The 22,847-nt window shown below is 38.3% G+C and overlaps 1 protein-coding gene across 1 annotated transcript in view; it reads left to right on the top strand.

Moving 5' to 3' along the window:
- FBN2 (fibrillin 2) overlaps positions 1–22,847 on the top strand; it is a 222,800-nt gene that overhangs the window by 89,398 nt on the left and 110,555 nt on the right. Inside the window, exon 8 of the mRNA XM_086410495.1 lies at positions 12,600–12,725. Within this exon, the coding sequence (XP_086266621.1) occupies positions 12,600–12,725 (126 nt within the window). The remainder of the gene's footprint in view (positions 1–12,599; positions 12,726–22,847) is intronic.

Raw genomic sequence — 22,847 nt, forward strand, 5'->3', positions numbered from 1 at the left:
TTCTGATAGAGAAGAACCCAACAGCTGATCCTTGGAACACTTCAGGATTTAGAGGTCCAGGAGATGAGAGAGAACCAGCAAAGGAGACTGAGAAGGAAATATCTGTATGGTGACATCTCCACAAACCAGGTAAAATCTTTGTTACCAAGACCTGTCCTCTCTCCTCCCCATCACAGCATTGAAAGAGCTCGTGGTAGGTGCTGTCCAGAGAGGAAGGAATTGAAAAGAAAGGAAAAAAGACAACCACAAATGCACTGCTGAAAGTTCTCAGCTTGAGCAGACTCAAACTTCGGGGGAGGAGAGGCTTTGACTGGATGAAAGATTAGAACTACGGGGTTGTTGGATTTGAGCAGATTCTTTATTCATCTGAAAGTGGTAGGAAAGCCTGAGGGCACTGCCTGAACTTTTCTAGGATCAAGAAAGAACTGGTCAAAAGAAAATGTGCAAAATAGCAGTAGGAGAAATAATAAAGTTGCTTTCTGCTTGCACCCTTGTGGTTTCAAATCTCATTACCACATATTCTCAGTTTATTTGAAAACATTTCCAACTTCATGACTTATAGGCTTAAGTCTACATGCAAAAGTTCAACTTTTGCATAAATCATCAGACACAGGCTGTAATTTAAAGAAAAGGGAATTTCAAACATGAAGGTCTTTCCAAGTCTCAGTGAAGACCCCGGCCGTGCTTCAGTGTCCTTGAGAATTGTCCAGGTTGCTTCCTGTGGATGAGCAACAGTTCTGCCCTGTAGGATTCAAGTATATTGTGTGCGTGTGTCTGTGCTCTGTCAGCCCACTTAGGGTGTGAGCCCAGTCAGGTCACTCAGTCTTGGTGAGTTTTCCCAGTTAGCCGTCTTGAATTTAGTACTTTGCACAGAGAATGCTAGCGGATGAGTTGTTGCATTTATGCAACTCCATCACCTCCTTAAGCAAATCAAACTGTGTGCTTCCCAGTCTAAGTGACTCTTAGGAATGAACCCTGTGTACTCATCTACATAACCCCCTATATACACATACACAGATATGTCTGTGCAATTCAATGTACCTACAGTTACATACTGAATTTAAACTGGATATATTAATATATGAATGTTATTTGTCAGGTCAATAAGGAAATCAACCAAACTCAGGAAAATACAACTGTAACAATTCAAAGATTAACTTTCTTTAGAATAATTGCATATAGTGTGTTTCTTAGTAACTGAGAGTACCATTTTTGTTGAATTTATTTCCTTTTACAGTAATAAGTATAAAAAGCACAGAGGCTAATGAATATTTATATGATAATTCTGTAATGTAAAGTAGGACATATTTTCACTTGATGCCATTTATTTAGAAAATATGGAATAAGTACCTTGATGCATCATTAAATTATTGGTGAAATCAAGAAAAGTTCCTACTGCATTATGCCAAAGTACATTTAAAAATCCTGAGGGTTTTATGATTACATCTCAACGTACTGATGTTTAAAAAGAAAAATGGTAACAGAAAATATTAAATGCTTGCATCTTTGCCAAGTCCAAATGGTTATAGTAAATTTAACTTTGGAATTTCCTGACTTTTATGTTGTTAAAATTATAGGTTTTACTCAACATTAAAAGAGTCTTTCAATTTAATTTTCCTATATTAAAAAATTTTTAAGGTGGTTGTGGAGGGCAGACAGAATTGGAAGAAAGATTCTAGAAGATGTGGTTTAAACAGTTCATCCCTCAATTTTTAGATATATATATATATATATTTTTATAGAAGCTCAGTGTTATCCTTCAAGCCTTCAGTATTTTGCAACTTGTAAATAATTTGGTCTTATTTGTCTTGGACTAACAAAAGGTAACAAAATATTTCCACCCTGAGTAAATAAAAAAAGAAAAGAAAGAGAAAGAGAAGGAAAAAGCACTGCTGGTAAATAGTAAAACTTCCCAAGAAATTTGGGGATGCAGACCAAAAATTTAGACTCATGTTATTCTACTCTGTTATCAGAAGTTTTTATGTATTTTGAAATAGAAATAGCTTTCCAACTGTTATGTCAGTTTTAAAAACACTATGATGGAATTGCCTCTTGCCGCTATTGCTTCATGCCTGAGTTACTCCAAATTAGTATTAATATTTAGAAAGATGCAGTATTGGTTTCAGGCCAGAAAGGCACCATGGATTACATTGCTACAGTAGTAGAAGACAATGCTATTATTTTACCTAAGTAGACAAAAAAGCTCTTTTTTTTTTTTTATTTAAATTTCTCTAAAAGAGAAATTGGTGCACTGGGACGACCCAGAGGGATGGTATGGGGAGGGAGGAGGGAGGAGGGTTCAGGATGGGGAATCTTTTAGAGAAATTTAAAAAAGCTCTTTTAATATATAAAAGGTTCCTTTGCTGCCTGTTAATGTTATCACACAGAGTAACTTAGATATACTTCTCCAGATCAATAACTAGAGGAAAAGAGACAAAGAAAGTATATATAATCATACTATAATAAAATGCTGAATTAAAATAAAGATACTGATATCACATAGTAGATAACAGGCTTCCATCCTCTGTACTTTGGATTTACAGTGGATTGTGGTATTTTCCATGATCCTAAAAAATACCCTTTCCTTTCCATCTTTCCCTTAAGCCACTGCCCTCTTTTCCTTTCTTTCACCTCACACTTTGGAATTATCTACAGTCATTCTCTCCTTTCTTTCTTCTGACTTAACTCTGGAACCCATGGTAACCTAGTCAACTGAAACTGTATTTCAACCAGCTCAATAGGTGGGCTTTTCTCATTCCTTACATAACCTGTCCTCCCTGCCAAAAAAAGAGAAAAGAAAAACAGCACCTGTATGCACTTGGCTTCCAGAAATGGGACCTAGACCACCATTGTATTCAGCTGCATGCCTGTGTGCTAAGTCACTTCATGGATGTCTGACTCTGTGAGCCTATGGACTGTAGCCTTCCAGGCTCCCCCGTCTATGGGATTCTCCAGGCAAGAATACTGGAGTGGGTTGCCGTGCCCTCCTCCAGAGGATCTTCCCCACCCAGGGATCGAACCTGTGTCTCTCACGTCTCCTGTGTTGGCAGGCGGGTTCTTTACCACTAGCTCCACCTGGGGAGCTCCTGTGTAGCTGTGTACCAGGCATGTATGCTTTGGAGGCCCCACAGTTGGCTCAAGCTCAGCATGCATAGACTGAGTCTCTAGTTCCACTACACCTACTCGATGTGTAGTTTCCCAGCATTTCTCAAATAGCTTATCTCAGTGATTGGCCCCACTATCCATTTTCCAGCCCAAAGTGTAAATCTGGATAGCATTCTTAATACCGCCCTTTGCTGACACAACCATTTTATCACCAAGAATTTGGATGGATACTACATCTTAAATGTATTTTGAATCTATCCCCTTTTCTCTATCTTCGTTTCTTTTCTGGGTTACTGAGACATCTTTTTTTGATGTCTTGTTCTACGCAAGACACTTGTTCTACTCCATCTTTTTTCCATGTTACAACCACAGTGATCTTTCTAGAATGCAGATTTGGTCACGTTCCTCCTGAGTGTCCTGTTCTCGGGACATAGTTTCTCACATCACCCTGTGCTTGCATACACTGTGGTTCAGGCACGTTCACATTTACTCGTTTCCCAAATAAATCGTGCTCCTTGTTGCCTTGTCTTTGTGTCATCTTCCCTCTGCTTGGATAACAAGACTCCATTTCGTTTTCGTAGCCTGGTTTAGACCTATTTGTCTGTTACGTTTCAGTCTGTCTGTGTAACTCTCCGGACCCATTTTTTCCTGTGCATTCCCATGTTATCTAGTGCCTGCCCTAGTATTTATCACACCATATCTTCTTCAGGGGTAGTTCTGACCTCTTGGGCATCACAGCCAGCCTCTTGGGAAGGAGTCCAGCAAACACTTGGTTTCAGCTGTACTCACAGCTTCGTGATTCTATTTCTGGTCCAAGGAAATGTTCATCTTGTATTTTGAAACCAGCTGGCTCTTTCTGGTTTTCTTTTCTTTTTTTTCCTTTTAAAATGTGATCTGTCACTGTTCTGTGTTTGGAACAGAAGGGGAGTACCAAAATATCCTGACTAGAGGTCAAAATCTGCATGTTTAATAAGCTGTCCAGGTGATTTTTCTGCACATTTAAGTTTTGCAACATCTGCACTCGCTATTTTATCCTATCAAGAAGACTGAAGCTGTTTGACATGAACTTACTCAACCTCAGATTCCCTCTATTACTACATCCTCATTTTCCATTTTCCCTGCATTTGATGAAGTGTCTTCCCTTCTTTTCCAGAGTAAAATGTTATTGCTCCACACCTAATTCCATCACCTTTCTAACTCTTACTATTAATATGTAAGTTCACTTTTCTAGCTTTTAACTCTTCGTTTTCCCAACTCTTCCTCTTTACCTATGATCAGTTCAGTTCAGTTCAGTCGCTCAGTCATGTCCGACTCTTTTCGACCCCATGAATTGCAGCACGCCAGGCCTCCCTGTCCATCACCAACTCCCAGAGTTCACTCAAACTCAAGTCCATCGAGTCAGTGATGCCATCCAGCCATCTCATCCTCTGTCGTCCCCTTCTCCTCCTGCCCCCAATCCCTCCCAGCATCAGAGTCTTTTCCAATGAGTCAGCTCTTCACATGAGGTGGCCAAAGTACTGGAGTTTGAGCTTTAGCATCATTCCTTCCAAAGAAATCCCAGGGCTGATCTCCTTCAGAATGGACTGGTCGGGTCTCCTTGCAGTCCAAGGGACTCTCAAGAGTCTTCTCCAACACCACAGTTCAAAAGCATCAATTCTTCGGCACTCAGCCTTCTTCACAGTGCAACTCTCACATCCATACATGACCACAGGAAAAACCATAGCCTTAACTAAACGAACCTTTGTTGGCAAAATAATGTCTCTGCTTTTGAATATGCTATCTAGGTTGGTCATAACTTTCCTTCCAAGGAGTAAGCGTCTTTTAATTTCATGGCCGCAATCACCATTTGCAGTGATTTTGGAGCCCCAAAAAATAAAGTCTGACACTGTTTCCACTGTTTCCCCATCTATATCCTAAACATCATTAACACAGACCTCTCTCTTCCATCTCTTTGGTCACCTCTCACTATGCCATTTTTATTCTGAGTTTTTTCACTGTTCATTTGTGCCCAGTTGGACCCAGCTCTTTGCGACCCCATGGACTGTAGCCTGGTATGTAGTAGAACCTTGTAATTGTATCTTCTACTCCTTGCAAATACCCTCTACTCTTGGGAAACTCATCCATAGTTTTTGGCTCACAGTTTTTCCCATCTCCTCTGCATGTTTCAATTCTGTCCCGTTCTTTAGGATCCTTTATCCTCCAGTAACTTGTTTCTCATACTTCAATTGAGAGAATATACTGTTAATCTTCTCTGGTGGGATTGTGTCTTGTTTTAAATTTATCTGCTTAATAAATCATTAATTCATGATGGTTAGAAATTACGTATAACATACATGTGACAAATCAAAGGCCTTTAATCAGCAATTACTTGATAAGTTCACAAATGAATGGTAAATGCTCAAAATCTATTTATTTGGTTTAAAGAGAGAAAATTGAGGCTTTCAAAGAATGAATACCATTTTCATTAGAATCGCTTATGAATATAGATGCAGATATCTTCCAGACACTGTGAAGCACACTAAATCCAGTCACATATAAAAATAATTATAGATTATTATCACTTAGGATTTATCCCAGGAATGCAAGTTGGTTCAGCATCTGAAAACCAAGTAATATGATGTAGTAGAATAAAGGACAAAAGCCGTATGATCATCTCAGACAAAAGCCGTATGATCATCTCAGTAAATGCAGAGAAAGTATTTGAAAAAAAATCTGACACCCTTTCATGATAAAAATGATCAACAAATTTGGAATAGAAGGGAACATTCTTAACCTGATAAAAGGCATATATAAAAAAACTACAGCTAACATCATACTAACTGGCAAAAGTCAGTATTTCCCTGAAGACCAGAAATAAAACAGATGTTTATTTTCACAACTTCTGTTCAACTTTGTGGTGGAGGTTCTAACTAGGGCAGTTAGGAAAGAAAAGGAAATAAAAAGTATCCAGGTTGGAAAGGAAGAAGTAGAACTATATATTTGCAGATGACATGTGTTTAGTGGATAAAGGATCAACTAAAATGAGTAACGTATACACTAAATTAGAGAAGATATCCTCTTAAAACTCTTTAAATTTAATAAATGGTCAGCAAGGTTGTTGTTATAGAATATCAACATATAAAAATGAATCGTACTTCCATATATTAGCAGTGAACATTGTGAAACCGAAACCAAAAATTCACTTATTATAGGATCAAAAGAATAAATGCTCATGAACAAATATAATGAAGTGAAAGACTTGTACACTTAAAACTACAAAACCTTGTTGAAAGATGTTAAAATCTAAATAAAAGGAAAGATATCCCATGTTTGTAGATTGGAAGACTAAATATTAAGATGGCAATATTCCTCAAATTGATATATAGATATAACACAATTCCTGTCAAAATTCCAACCTTTTTTAAATACACAGTCTAATCCTAAGGTTCATATGGAAATTTATATGCAAATCATATATCAGATATGGGATATATATATATAAAGAACTTATATAACTCAACTATTAAAAAACAAAGAACTTTATTTAAAACTGGGCAAGATAATAGAATAGATATTTCTCCAAAGTAGTTACATAAAAGCAATAACCAAGTTAAAGTGTGCTCGACATTATTAGTCATTACAGAAATGCAAACCAAAAGTATGATGTGATACCATCTCACATCTTTAAAATAATAAAGGTAATAATGAGTGTTGGCAAGGATTGTGGAGAAATGGGAATCCTCATACATTGCAAGTAAGAGTGTAAAATATTCCAGCTGCTTTGGAAAGCAATTTGACAGTTCCTTAATAAGTTAACATAGAATTATCATATAACTGAGCAGTACCACATGAGATTAAATCATATGTCCACAGAGAAGTAATACGGAAGTGTTCATAGTAGCTTTGCTTGTAATAGCCAAAAAATGAAGTTAATTAAAATATTCATCAACTGATGGATGAATACATAAAATGTGGTATATCCATACAGTAGAATATTATTTGCAGTTAAAAAGAATGAAGTTCTGGTATATCCCACAACATAGTTGAAATTTGAAAACATGATGCTAAGTGAAAGAAGCCAGTCATGAAAGATCCCTTATTTTATGGTTATTTTATATGGAAAATGCCCAGAATAGGCAAGGATATAGAAAGAGCTTATTAATTAATTGTTATAGATCTGGTAGTTATAGATTATCTATTGCCTTTGTCTGGAGTGAGGTAAGGAGAGTAACTGCTAAAGGGGTAGAATTACTTTGGCAGGAATGAAATTACTCTAAGATTAAATTGTAGTGATGGTTGTACAATCATGTAAATACCAAAAATTGTTGAATTTTGTACTTTAACTGGATGAATTACCATGCAATTATTATATTTCACTAAAGCTGTTTATAAATATACAATGAAATTTTGAGTAGAATTGATATGTATCATCCTTTCAGTACCCAATTAATTTTTATTTTATCATTTTGAAAATGCCTTTTGTCCCTATAAAAGCTTGAAATAGCTTTATTCTATGTAAAATTTAGTGGTAAGCTTTCCTAGTTTGGGGCTTCCCTTGTAGCTCAGCTGGTAAAGAATCTGCCTGCGATCAAACCTCGGTTTGATTCCTGGGTCAGGAAGATCCGCTGCAGAAGGGATAGGCTACCCACTCCAGTATTCTTGGGCTTCCCTGGTGGCTCAGATGGTAAAGAATCCACTTGCAATGTGGGAGACCTGGGTTTGATCCCTGAATTGGGAAGATCCCCTGAAGAAGGGAAAGGCTACCCAGTCCAGTATTCTGGCCTGGAGAATTCCATGGACTGTATAGTCCATGGGATCACAAAGAGCCGTACATGACTGAGACTCTTTTCACTTCACTTTCCTAGTTTCAAATAGCATGTTAAATAAAAATTCAATGTATGCATAAGAGAAATAATATTTGCTTTTTTCTATACTAAAACAAAAATTATATGGAATTAGGCCAGATACATGTGGTTCCTTGGCATGGATGGAAAGAAAATATTGTATAAGCGCTTTTTTAAAAACAATTTATTGTTTTATTTGTTCTAAGTTCTCTGTAACATAATTGTTACGTGGATTCTGCTTTTATGTATGACATGTTCATATTGGAACTGACAGAATCTCTAGGGCAATGTTCTTAGAATTCAGTGATATCTGAGATCACACTTAGCACTACTTACCAAATTATTCATTATATCTGCTTAGAGTAAGATTTATAGTAAATGTTGTAAATGTTGGTTGACAAATACGAGGTTATGTGGCTTGGCAGTCAGAAATCTGTCAGATGGTTTTGCTTAGATCTAATTTTCTTTAAAAAAAAAAAAAAAAAGAAAGAAATCTGTGTTCCATTTAAATTACCAAACACTTTCCAATCCTTCTTTTTCTTTATCCTCCCATGGCACACTTCAAGTCCCCTCCTTTTTGACGAAGTTCTTCCTTACCCCCCTTCCATCATCATACTCTTGTTCTGACCTCTCTGGTCCTTGCTTCCAGTCTCCTGTGCTGGCTTTTCTTCTTTTGACTTTCCCTTGGATGGTGGTGCTTCTCAGAGTTCCCTCCTCAAACTCAATTCTTTTCATATATGTGTCTTCTTTGGAAATCTCATTTATTGCTACAACTTCAAAAGCAATCTTCAGACTTGGTGATAAACCACAAGTATACATATTGATGCCTTACTTTTTTACCAAGTTTCAAATTTTTTGCTGCATAGTTGGAGTTTCTGCTTGGTTCTCTCAAACATTTCATATTCAGAGTGTCCCAAACTCAACTGATGCTCACAATGTGTTCTTCCCTCTGTCCTGTTTTCTGTTAATAGCACTACCATTAGCTCCGTTCTCAATCAAGCTGTAAGTCTGAGATACTTATCCAGGGACAAAGTCCTGCTGAATTCTCCTAGAATCTCTTGAATATGTGTGTTCTCTCACTCATCATAAAGCTTACTTAAGGGTCTCATCATTTATCACTGGGTTATTTATTTATCTATGTACATTAAACATGAGGATTGTCTTTCTGATATTGATTTGCTTATGCAATGTTCTTATTTAATTTAAACCTCTTCATAAATACCATAAATTATTTCAGAAAAAAAGCCGAGGTTTTGGGAAGGCTTTCCAGGGTTCAGCATATGGCTAACTAGCAAAGCTTATATTTGTCATTTTCCCAATCATGCTGGTACCCTTTCCATTCTTCGTGCTGCACTTTCAGATTTTTGTCTATTAGTCTAAGGCTATCTGTATTCCAGGCTTCCCAGGTGGCACAGTGGTAGAGAATCCACCTGGAGTGCAGGAGACTCGGGTTCAATCCCTGGGTTGGGAAGATCCCCTGGAGTTGGAAATGGCAACCCACTCCAGTATTCTTGCCTGGAGAATTCCGTGGACAGAGGAGCCTGGCAGGCTACAGTCCTGGGATTGCAAAGAGTTGGACATGACTGAGCAACTGAGCAGTCACGCACACCCAAAACTATATTCCACTTGCTACAGTAATTAGTTCAGGACTCTGGGCCTTATGAGCCCGTTTTCCTGGCTATAGAAATAATTCAAAAGGGTTAGTATGTGACTCAATTCAGGACATTAGGAGAAAAGGAAAGATTTGCTGAGGGCTCCTGGGGGAAAATTCGCTTCCTCTTAGGAGTGAGCCACTGGAAGAGACAACTTCTCTTACTCTAGATGTCCTAGTCAAAGATCTAGCCTAGAACTGCTCAGCCAGGGAAGACAACATTAAAGATGTGGTCAAAGCCAGAGGAGAACATAGGTGAGTAGATGTATTTTTCATATAGAAATCTTAAGTATTTTACTGAGAGCCTTTTACATATAATTATTTTGAAGCTGATCTTTTAAGATTCTTAATTCTAAAGAAGAAACGTGGAGTTTTTGCAAAATAAAATATTTAACACAAAACTCACAGATTTAATCTTATTTCGTGTGTTCTTCTGTGTTCCAGGGTTTTTTCTTTCCGCTTGAAAGAAAAGTCAAACATCTTTCAATTTCTACTCTTTCTGTTGTCAGAGAGCTATTTGGAAGTAGAGCACAAAGAAGTACTTTATTATGAAAGGAAATGCCTGAAAATAAGAGTAAATGCTTAAATGAAAGACTTGAAGGAGCCTAAGTTTTAAGAATTTGGCTTAGTGCTAGGTTCCATAAGTGCCTTGGTTGTCGGCATACCTTTAGATGTAGGAGGATCAGAAAGTAAGTTTTGGTCTTTCACTTTTATAGTGCTTGCTGCTTTACCGTGTGGGGTTTGCTTTTTCTGTCTTCCTTATCTAGAAGTGATTATCAATTTATCTGGTGATCACAGTATAGCTATTCTAGTTTCCTTTCTCTTCTGAATCTACGTTCAGTTTTATTAAGATGCCCCGCACTAAGATAGCAACACAAGATTCAACAGACCCTAATTTTGCACATATGGTTTTGTTTTGTTGGATTAAATCTGATGGTAACTCTTTCACCACATTATATGTTTGGTCCTCATGTAACCAATTCATGTTAGAATTCTGGACTCTCTAGGGGAATTGATAGATTATAATTTGTACCACTGTGCCTTCAGCGGCTAACTGTTAAGCCTCTAATGAAGATATTATTCTATAGACTGTCTGAATCTGGTAATATTTTTGAATTAGAACATTCCAAGAAGACATAGGCATATAGTTATTTCATGATACCGCTTATAGGCACAAATGACTTGTCAGAATAAACGGTGGGGGAAAAAAGAATGAATAAAGCAATTCAGTTCAGTTCAATTCAGTCGCTTAGTCATGTCCGACTCTTTGCAACCCCAAGGACTAAAGCACGCCAGGCCTCCCTGTCCAACACCAACTCCCAGAGTTTACTCAAACTCCTGTCCATTGAGTCAGTGATGCCATCCAACCATCTCATCCTCTGTCATCCCCTTCTCCTCCCACCTTCAATCTTTCCTAGCATCAGGGCCTTTTCAAATGAGTCAGCTCTTTGCATCAGGTGGGCAAAGTATTGGGGTTTCAGCTTCAACATCAGTCCTTCCAATGAATATTCAGGACTGATGTCCTTTAGGATGGACTGGTTGGATCACATAGAGCAATAGAGGAAAGAAATTTAAGGCGTTGTCAACCATTTTTAAATTGTGGGGTTTGAAATTTATTCCCTTGTATTTATAATTAGAATATAATTTTTCTGTGCTTTTTATCAATGCACTTAAACATTTTTATGTGTTTTTATATATGTGTGTATATATATACACATACGTATGTGGGACTTCCCCGTTGGCTCAGCAGTAAAAGAATGTGCTTGCAATGCAGGAGACGCAGGAGATACGCAGGTTCAATCCCTGGGTGGGGAAGATCTCCTGGAGGAGGGCATGGCAACCCACTCCAGTATTCTTGCCTGGAGAATCCCATGTATGGAAGAGGCTGGTAAGCTATAGTCCATGGGGTCACAAAGAATCAGACTTGACTGAAGCAACTGAGTATACATACATATATATATTTATATATATGCTTGTGTGTGTGTATATATATATATATATATATATATATACATACATCTTTTAAAAAACTGAAAGCTCAGGTTTACTTTTTGGTAATCATCTAGGCTTATGGCTTTTATAATTGTTCCCTGTATTCACTTGGTCTTTGCTAGCCCTGTTGCTTAGAGAGGACAGCTAATTCCCAGGCATCTCTGACTGGATTCTCTTCATACTGGCTCATTTCCTTTTCAATATATTAGCAAGTCGCTCCCAGTGTACCTAATGGTAGCTTTGTTTGACTTTCCACCTCTCTCTGCTTATTGAACTAGAAGAAAAGTACATTAAAGCTTATATAAATGGCCAGGTTTCTGGGTTTTGGGAAAATGTTAAAGAAAGCAGACCTTTCATTAATGTGAAAGGGAGTGGACTAGTCCCAGCACTGAGTAAGCTGAATGGATAAATTTAGGGAGGTACAATAGGAAAACTGGATAACTCCCAAAGCCACCCACGTTTGCCCTTTGCCATTTTACTGTATTATTTTAGGTTTGAAGTTAATTCCCAGAATGCCAGATATACCCATATTCAGATGTAAGTACAAAAACATATCCTGAAGCCAAATAGAAAAAAAAAAAAAAAAGGTGTTTGCCACCCTCCATTGGTTCAGATAATTAATGTGAAAATTAGCTATAAAATTTTAAATGTACTTATTTCATATTTAAAAATGTAATCCTTGCATATGTGTGTGTTTTTTTTAAGTCTCTAGTAGGATAAGTCCCTAAATGATGTAGAATGGAAACTAAAACATTTACATCTTTACTTATTTCCAATTTAAATTGCACTTGAGGAGGAAAAAGAGGATATGGAGTTTTGCTTTCATTGGCCTTGTTTTCCTGCCATGGGAGTTTACTTTCATCTCAGTTCCCATAGATAGTGTGAGAAATTCTTTAGGGCCTGAAACAAGAGTATCTTCAAGGTTATACGATCCGACCTAATCAACCATCAGTGCTCTCTTACACTTTTTTTAAAAGCTACTTAATGAAAGCCTTTCTCAGTCATCTTCTCCTTCTTTCCCTGATTAGACATTGACGAGTGCAGCATCATTCCTGGGATATGTGAAACTGGCGAATGTTCCAACACCGTGGGAAGCTATTTTTGTGTTTGTCCACGTGGATATGTAACCTCAACAGATGGCTCTCGGTGCATCGGTAAGCCTCCTGGTTTTGAGGGCACAATACACTGCTTCTTTCTAATGACAGAACAGCCCAAGCAGGTATGGAGATGGCAACAATTATAAAACCTTTGGGAAAGTGGCAGAAAGAGTTGTTTATGTTACTGCTATCGAGGGATTGATCAGCCAGGTGCTCATGTCACAAACTTCAGTATCAGAAGCCATTTGGGTTTGCTTTATGTTGTCAGAGTCATTTCTGAAATGAAGAAAGATTTCGTCAAGACGTTGCTGAATGTTACAGACACAAAGGCACAAGAAAGATTTTTAAAAATCTGCTTTGGGAGACAAAGTGTAGTAATTAACAGTTCTTTCATTGTTATGAATCATGAATGTAGTCACTGTCTTATTTACTTAGCATATGTTTATTCTAGTTCAGTTCAGTTCAGTTCAGTCACTCAGTCGTGTCCGACTCTTTGCGACCCCATGAATCACAGCACACCAGGCCTCCCTGTCCATCACCAACTCCCAGAGTTCACTCAGACTCATGTCCATCGAGTCAGTGATGCCCTCCAGCCATCTCATCCTCTGTCGTCCCCTTCTCCTCCCGCCCCCAATCCCTCCCAGCATCAGAGTCTTTCCCAATGAGTCAACTCTTCGCATGAGGTGGCCAAAGTCCTGGAATTTCAGCTTTAGCATCATTCCTTCCAAAGAACACCCAGGGCTGATCTCCTTCAGAATGGACTGGTTGGATCTCCTTGCAGTCCAAGGGACTCTCAGGAGTCTTCTCCAACACCACAGTTCAAAAGCATCAATTCTTCGGCATCGAGCTTTCTTCACAGTCCAGCTCTCACATCCATACATGACTACTGGAAAAACCATAGCCTTGACTAGACGGACCTTTGTTAGCAAAGTAATGTCTCTGCTTTTGAATATGCTATCTAGACTGGTCATAAATTTTCCTTCCAAGGAGTAAGTGTCTTTTAATTTCATGACTGCAGTCACCATCTGCAGTGATTTTGGAGCCCCAAAAAATAAAGTCTGCCACTGTTTCCATTGTTTCCCCAGCTATTTTCCCTGAAGTGATGGGACCAAATGCCATGATCTTTGTTTTCTGAATGTTGAACTTTAAGCCAGCTTTTTCACTCTCCTCTTTCACTTTCATCAAGAGGCTTTTTAGTTCCTCTTCACTTTCTGCCATAAGGGTGGTGTCCTCTGCATATCTGAAGTTATTGATATTTCTCCCAGCAATCTTGATTCCAGCTTGTGCTTCTTCCAGCCCAGCGTTTCTCACGATGTACTCTGCATAAGTTAAATAAACAGGGTGACAATATACAGCCTTGACATACTCCTTTTCCTATTTGGAACCAGTCTGTTGTTCCATGTCCAGTTCTAACTGTTGCTTCCTGATCTTCATATAGGTTTCTTAAGAGACAGTTAATACAATAAAGAAATCAGTACGTTTAATTTTGTGTTTTAAGCATATTTTAACTAAAGCCAGATATATTGCATGTTCTCTTTTATTTAGAAAGATAAAACAGTGCTTTCAGTCATGTGTAGGTCATCTATTTTTTAATAAGCTTTAGACTTTAGATCACTAAATATTCCTGTAGTACAGGAATTTAATTAAAGAAATCAAACCAGCACCCAAAGACTGTAGTTGCTTGGTTCCCTAGAGGATGACTGTCTGGGCAGTGACCATCTCCTATCCCCATTGGGAGGGTGTGTGAGTCCCTAAGCACCATGGACTTTGTATATTCAAATGACGTACACATGAACTGGATTGATGGGGTGGAGGTTACAGAGAGTTTAAGGTGTAAGCTAGAGGTCATAGGGTACCAATAAAAAGGCTTGAGTTCACTTGTTGAGATGCCAAACACCGTGCTGTGGCCATCCAACAGCAAAGAGATGAGAGAGAAGATCCTGCCTTCAGAATGCTATGTTGTCATCATAAATAGTAGTCAAAAAGTTAGCAGTCAAAGAAGAAACTGTGGTGGCAGTATTAAAACTGACAGCTGCCAGTTATCAAGCACACACCATTTGTGAGGCCCTGGACATCTACTCCTTACTATCACATAGTAGGAGGGCCTTGGGTAAGCTACTGACCTCTCTGTACTTCAGTTCCTTCTAGTAAATATGTGATAAAATATTCCTTATTCCTTCTACTTACTATCATTAGGAGGAGGAAGAGGTAAAGGAGAATGAGGATGTAATCCTTCTAATAACCCTGTGTGATGGGCATAATTATTCTGATTTGTAGATGAAGAAATTGAGATTTAGAGAGGTTAAATGACTTATGTGATATTTCAGGGCTGATCCATGGAGCCAGGATTTAAATCCAGGTCTCCATGCATCTGTGTTACTCTGGTTCTGTACTGTCTCCTTAGATACTCCAAGTTAACGGAGAGCCTCTGCCTAGATCTCAAGGCCTCCAGCATGAGTGGTTTCTCTCCCACCACACGGACAGTTGGTTTTGAAAAGATTTGAATGATTATTTGTTCTTTACAAATGAATCAGAGTTCTGTCTTACACTTGGTAATACATTATAGATGTTAAGTCTATAAAACTGAGCAAATTAACTGATTTTAGGGTCAGCGTTATCAGACTGATAACTAAGTCTGATTCATTTAACATAATTTAACAGAATTGCAAATTAGCAGAACAACCTACACTTGGCTTAATTTTCTTAAACTGTATAGGAAAAGAATGTGCACACACACACACACACACACACACACGCAGTCTTCCACTTGAAACAGGCATGAACTCAACCCTATAGGGAAAATGTCAGTTTAGGAGTCATCAGTGAACATCCTTGGCCGGATGCCATAGACCCTGACCTTAGGAAACTTATATTCTTGAAATGACCAGAAGAAATGTGCCTGGAGATATAAGTGAGGTTGTTACTGTGAAGTTCTGAAAATGCCAAATAAGATGCATGTGTTTTATTTGGTAGATGGTGTGGAGTAACTGAAGGCCTTTGAGAATGAATTGTACAACTAGACCAACTAGTGAGAAGGCAGAATTTGCCATAACACGTGTTAGTGTTTTAGATCAGATTTCTAAGTTACTTCTTTCTCCCTTATTTCTTAAGTTTCTAAGTCCTTTTTTTAGTCATAAACCCCATCATATTGAAATAATCATGATGAAGATCCCCAACAATTTACTGAGGTTGTTTTCTTCAATGTCAGACATTTGGTTTACCGTTAAATCATGATGAACTCTTTATCTCTTGCTTCTTATATAAAGTTCTAAGCCTTTACCTGAACTTTTAAAGCCCTTTGGAGCCTGACCCAGCCTGTATTCAGAACTCATCTCTAACCACCTGCCACCTCACACATTGCTCTTATTGTGGTACATAAGTACACTGCCCACAGTATTTCCTCTGCCTGAAGCATCTTGACTTCCCCCTACTATGCTCATTAAAACCCAACTCATCCTTTAAATCCCCACTTAGACATCACTGTTTTTACAGCTATCCCTGCCTAACCCACATTTACTTCTTGGACAAAGTCAGTTGGCCCTTCCCATAATATTTTTCACTTTCTTTCATTTCTGGGTTTATCACAGTGTCACAAGTATTTTTGCTCTACTCATTGGCCAGACTGTAAGCACCATTAGGTCCTGCCTTATGCAGCTTTTTGTCCTCAGTACCTGATACGGTCCTTTCCATAGAAGTTTGGGCTCAGTAAATCTTTTTCTGAATGAAGAGGCAAACCAGCAAATGAATGAGATGGGATTGAACATAAGAATTTCATTAATATTAATTAATAGCTGCTTTGCATCCTTTGACTGCTGGAGATATGTGGTGGCACTGAGTTATGGTCTCCAATGCTCGGAATGTGAGAGAGCTTGCTTGAGCTCCAGGAGCTGTGGCACATGAGTCCCATGCTAACCAGGAGTCTCCACTCATTTCAGTATCAATATCCTGACCCAGAAACAGAGGAAAGCCCCTAAGGAGGGGAGAATGACATTCCAAAATTGCAAAACCAATGTTAAAATTAAGTAAGCAGCTGAAAAAGTTTTTGAATTTAACTATGTTTCATTTGGAATAAGTATATGTTTTCCACATAAGAAAAAAATAAGCCTAGAATTTTAATAGGTAAGAGATCTTTGATTTTGATTTTTTTTAAAATCTGAGTCTGTATTTTGTTAGATGGAATTTATTTATGATTAAATTATATATGTCATAAGTATTTCCATGCTATTTGTTTTGTAACCATATATATGCTAACAATAATGAGCTGGATGCTCTCAAAATTTTTTTCTTGAGCAGGAAACTGCATGTTATCTGCAGCTTTATTCTAAGTGCAGCACATACTGAATGCTGCCCCGATTCCTTAGTTAGTCAAAACATCCTGAATATTTACAGCATTATAAGGAAACAATAAGCTTCCTTTTTCTCTTATGTATAAGAAATACCTTCATACAGCAGGACAGTTTAATGGTCATTTAAATTATAAAATGGGATAGTTTTCTCATTTTGTTTTATGCTAAGTATAAAAATGAAATTCTTAATTTGTTTTTATTTTATGTTTTCCATCAAGTTTTTAAAATGTCCAGGAAACAGCCCTCCTTTTTAACAAAGATTACTAAGAGATGTCATTTCTAGAAAAAGTAGACCCATACCTAATTTTTTTCTTTTTTCTTTTGAAAATTTCATTTTCTTTCTTTATTATTCAGTGAAATTAAGAAATTAATTACAATGTTAAAATGTAATGGAAGAAGACAATGAAGCATTTTTCATAGCACAACTTAATTACCCTTATATCATTTTATATCATTTTAATGTTCATGACATTATTAATACTTCATTTCCACGTTGCAGTGGAGGCAAGAAGAGTAACTGGCAGTCAACAATGAGTCCGTGATGATTGACAGGCTCTTTGCAACTCATTTCAACCCCATGGAGCCTACCAGGCTCCTCTGTGGAATTCTCCAGGCAAGAATACTGGAGTGCCATTCCCTTCTCCAGGAGATCTTCCCGACCCAGCGATCTAACCCATATCTCCTGTGTCTTCCTGCATTGCATGTAGATTCTTTACCTTCGGAGCCACCAGGGAAGCCCAATTGACAGGCAGCAGTGAACAGATTCTGTATCCAAGTTAATGTGCCAGCTATCGCTGTGCACACAGAACTAGCAGGGACCCTACATGGGTAACTCAGAAGTGCCAGTCAGCAACAAGCAAAGTTCAGAAAATGGAGAGTAAGCATTTAAAAGTCCTTAAGGTAATGTGACGTTGCCACAATATCCTAGTGGGTTTCCTTGAGCTTTACAGACATTTCAGTGCACAATATGCCATGGAGTATTCTCAAGAAAACATAATGTGAAAAATAAAAACATAAGAGAAAGTTGGAGGCAGTGGGTAATTAATTGCTAAATAATTCCTTAGCCAATAAATGCTGTAAATCCAAAAGAAAGGTCTGACTATCATAGTTAAAATTCTCTTGAAAGTGAGCACTGATAAGATACAGACCTTGAAAGATGGGTGGGAGCAGAGCAATTGGACTGTGCTGAGCAAAGAGAAAGGCCTGAGCAGCACTGCAGATGCTGAAAGTGAGTAGACGTGGGAGGCAGTGGGAAGAGTCGCCAGGGGAGGAGAGCTAAGTAAGAAAGTGGTTGAAGATGGGTTAAGATGAAGATTCTATTGCTGAGGCTCTTAACTGCCTTTCTAAGAAGTTTCAGCTTGATCCTGAGGACAATGAGAGCCCATGAAGAATTGTGAGCAGCACAGAGACAAAAATCAGTGGGGGAAATCTCTTTAAGAGAAACAAGGAAGATCTTTAGAGAGTGATATATAGAGTGATGATCAGGATATGCTGTCCCTGTGCAGCACTCTGTGTGATGATGGATGTTGATTGCCTGCGTTACATGCATGCATGCATTTGCAAATGCTTGAAGCATAACCCCAAACTCCTAAATATGTTTAACTAATAACACAGTAATCCAAGTCTATGCCCAACCAATAATGCTGAAAAAGCTGAAGTTGAACAGTTCTGTGAAGACCTACAAGACCTTCTAGAACTAACACCCCCAAAAGATGTCCTTTTCATTATACGGGACTAGAATGTAAAAGAAGGAAGTCAAGAATTAATTACCTGGAGTAATGGGCAAATTTGGCCTTGGAATACAGAAGGGCAAATGCTAAGAGAGTTTGCCAAGAGAATGCACTAGTCATAGCAAACACTCTCTTCCAACAACACAAGAGAAGACTCTACACATGGACATCACCAGATGGTCAACACTGAAATCAGATTGATTATATTCTTTGCAGCCAAAGATGGAGAAGCTCTATACAGTCAGCAAAAACAAGATCAGGAGCTAATGTGGCTCAGATCATGAACTCCTTATTGTCAAATTCAGACTGAAATTGAAGAAAGTAGGGAAAACCACTAGACCATTAAGGTATGACCTAAATCAAATCCCTTATGATTATACAGTGGAAGTAACAAATAGATTCAAGGGATTAGATCTAATAGACAGAGTGTCTGAAGAACTATGGATGCAGGTTCGTGACATTGTACAGGAGGCAGTGATCAAGATCATCCCCAAGAAAAAGAAATGCAGAAAGGCAAAATGGTCTGAGGAGGCCTTACAAACAGCTCTGAAAAGAAGAGAAGTGAAAGACAAAGGAGAAAAGGAAAGATATACCCATTTGAATGCAGAGTTCCAAATAGCAAGGAGAGATAAGAAAGCCTTCCTCAGTGATCAATGCAAAGAAATAGATGAAAACAATAGAATGGGAAAGACTAGAGATACCAAGGGAACTTTTCATGCAAAGATGGGACAATAAAGGACAGAAATGGTATGGACCTAACAGAAGCAGAAGATAATAAGAAGAGGTGACAAGAATACACAGAACTGTGCAAAAAAGATATTCATGACACAGATAATCATGATGGTGTGATCACTCACCTAGAGCCAGACATTCTGGAATGTGAAGTCAAGTGGGCATTAGGAAGCATCACTACAAACAAAACTAGTGGAGGTGATGGAATTCCAGTTGAGCTATTTCAAATCCTGAAAGATGATGCTGTGAAAGTGCTGCACTCAATATGTCAGCAAATTTGGAAAACTCAGCAGTGGCCCCAGGACTGGAAAAGGTCAGTTTTCATTCCAGTCCCAAAGAAAGGCAATGCCAAAGAATGCTCAAACTACCGCACAATTGCACTCATCTCACACACTAGTAAAGTAATGCTCAAAATTCTCCAAGCCAGGCTTCAGCAATACGTGAACTGTGAACTTCCAGATGTTCAAGCTGGATTTAGAAAAGGCAGAGGAACCAGAGATCAAATTGCCAACATCCGCTGGGTCATCAAAAAAGCAAGAGAGTTCCAGAAAAATATCTACTTCTGCTTTATTGACTATGCCAAAGCCTTTGACTGTATGGATCACCACAAACTGTGGGAAATTCTTCAAGAGGTGGAAATACCAGAAAACTTGACCTGCCTTCTGAGAAATCTGTATGCAGGTCAAGAAACAACAGTTAGAACTGGACATGAAACAACAGACTGGTTCCAAATCAGGAAAGGAGTACGTCAAGGCTGTATATTGTCACCCTGCTTATTTAACTTCTTTGCATAATACATTATGAGAAATGCTGGACTGGATGAAGCACAAACTGGAATCAAGATTGCCAGGAGAAATATCAATACCCTCAGATATGCAGATGACACCTCCCTTATGGCAGAAAGTGAAGAAGAACTAAAGAGCCTCTTGATGCAAGTGAAAGAGGAGAGTGAAAAAGTTGGCTTAAAACTCAACATTCAGAAAACTAAGATCATGGCATCTGGTCCCATCACTTCATGAGAAATAGATGGGGAAACAGTGCAAACAGTGAGAACTTTATTTTTTCTGGCTCCAAAATCACTGTAGATGGTGACTGCAGTCATGAAATTAAAAGACGCTTGCTCTTTGGAAGAAGAGCTATGACAGCTTATTAAAAAGCAGAGACATTACTTTGCCAGCAAAGGTCCATCTGGTCAAGGCTATGGCTTTTCCAGTAGTCATGTATGGATGTGAGAGTTGGACTCTATAAAGAAAGCTGAGTGCTGAAGAATAAATGCTTTTGAACTGTGGTGTTGTAGAAGACTCTTGAGAGTCCTTTGGACATCAAGGTCCAACCAGTCCATCCTAAAGGAAATCAGTCCTGAATATTCATTGGAAGGACTGATGTTGAAGCTGAAACTCCAATACTTTGGCTACCTTATGCAAAAAACTGACTCATTTGAAAAGACCCTGATGCTGGGAAAGATTGAAGGTAGGAGGAGAAGGGGTTGACAGAGAATGAGATGGTTGGAAGGCATCACTGACTTAATGAACATGCATTTGAGTAAACTCCGGGAGTTGGTGATGGACAGGGAGGCCTGGTGTGCTGCAGTCCATGGAGTCGCAAAGAGTTTGACACGACTGAGTGGCTAAAATGAACTGAAAAGGGGTAGAGGAGACAGGGATGAAACCATATACTATATAGCATTTTAGGTTTAATCAGAAAAATCATATACAAGTGACTGGGGAGTCAGGGGGCGTAGTTTAAATTAAGAAAGAATGTCCTTGAAAGAGAAAGTTAGGTGATGAGGAAGAAAAATTCCACTGCTTTAAAGGAAGAAGTAAACCAAGGAGCCACAGTGGTTCTTTCTCATTCATTCTTCCTAGTTCTAGTTAGTCGTGTATGATGGCAACATGAAAGCAACATGCAAGCATTTTAGAAATAGCAAGAATCTGCAGAATTAGTCAAATGGAACTCAGATTGATGCCAGACCCTCAGAGAAGCAAGTGCGGGCCTGCAGAATCTGGATGAAGTCTGAGGCCGTGATTTTTTATCTATCGAACACATACTATCACTAGTCTTCTGACTTGAGCTCACCTCATCACGGCTTTCTGGTTAACCCCTTCACTTTTAATGAGCAAAGCTCACTCAACAGGAAATGTATTTTTTCAAGGTACAACCTCCCCCATCTTTTACCAAGTTTTCATCACATTGTATAATTAACTGTTAGTTCTTTTAAATCAAGTTTAGACTAAATGTCAAGCCAGGAAACAAACTCTGATAAGAGTACCATTATTTTGTTTCAAGGTAGATTTATATTTTAATCAGAGAAGATGGATTACTTCCTCTTTCTCAGTGTGGCTTTCAATAAGGCTTGATGTAAACCTTCTTCTGGGAGTATAGCGAGGGTGATAAGAGATTATTAGAGGAATAGACATGTTTTCATTACTTACGACCGTATCAGTTCTGCAGTTAAACACATACCAAGCACTAGAAGAATTTGTTCTAATGATGTTATAAACAGGCCTCATCTTTCTTTGCCCCTAATAATTCCATATTTCAAGGGATGGCATGTCTTGACAACTCTTAGTTGTATGGGATGTTCCTTTTTATTCTTCCATATGGCACATTTTCAACCGAGTACTTTCTAAGAACCATGCAGTTTAGAGATACAAACGAAATAACCCATCTCTCAGGCACTGTTTTCCTTTTGTAATGTATTTTTGGAGAGATCTTAACTATGAGATATCACACTACACGGTGTCTGTATCTCATTTTCATGTTTTTGATGCAAAGGATTGAAAATAGATTGTTTATGTCTCCGACGTTATTGCTATTGTCCAGTTGTTAAGTCATGTCTCACTTTGTGACCCCATGAACTGCAGCATGCAAGGCTTCCCTGTCCTTCACCATCTCCCTGAATTTGCTCAAACTCTTGCCCGTTGAGTCAGTGATGCCATCCAATCATCTCATCCTCCATCGCCCCCCTTCTCCTCTTGCCCTCAGTCTTTCCCAGCATCAGGGCCTTTTCCAGCGAGTCAGTTCTTCACATAATGTGGCCAAAGTGTAGAGCTTCAAATTCAGCATCATCCTTCCAATGACTGTTAGGGTTGATTTCCTTTAGGGTTGACTGGTTTGATCTCCTTGAAGAGACTAATTGTAGAATTTATGAAAATTAGTTATGATTTACTTGCCAGTCCCATCTTGCTGTCCCTCAGTCCTTTCAACAGTGACATGGTTTCCTCCAGCATATCTTATAGGACTGATGAAAGGTTTTCAAACTACAGGAGTTAATTATAGTTAACTAATTATAGTTAATTAACTATAGTAGTTAATTATGTTTAATGAATTTGAAGACCTCCTCTTTAACATCAAAAATGTTTTCAGATCCA

Source organism: Bos grunniens, chromosome 7 (assembly GCF_055505025.1).
Source record: "Bos grunniens cultivar Pamir isolate PY7600 chromosome 7, Bosgru_T2T1.0, whole genome shotgun sequence".
NCBI lineage: Eukaryota > Metazoa > Chordata > Mammalia > Artiodactyla > Bovidae > Bos > Bos grunniens.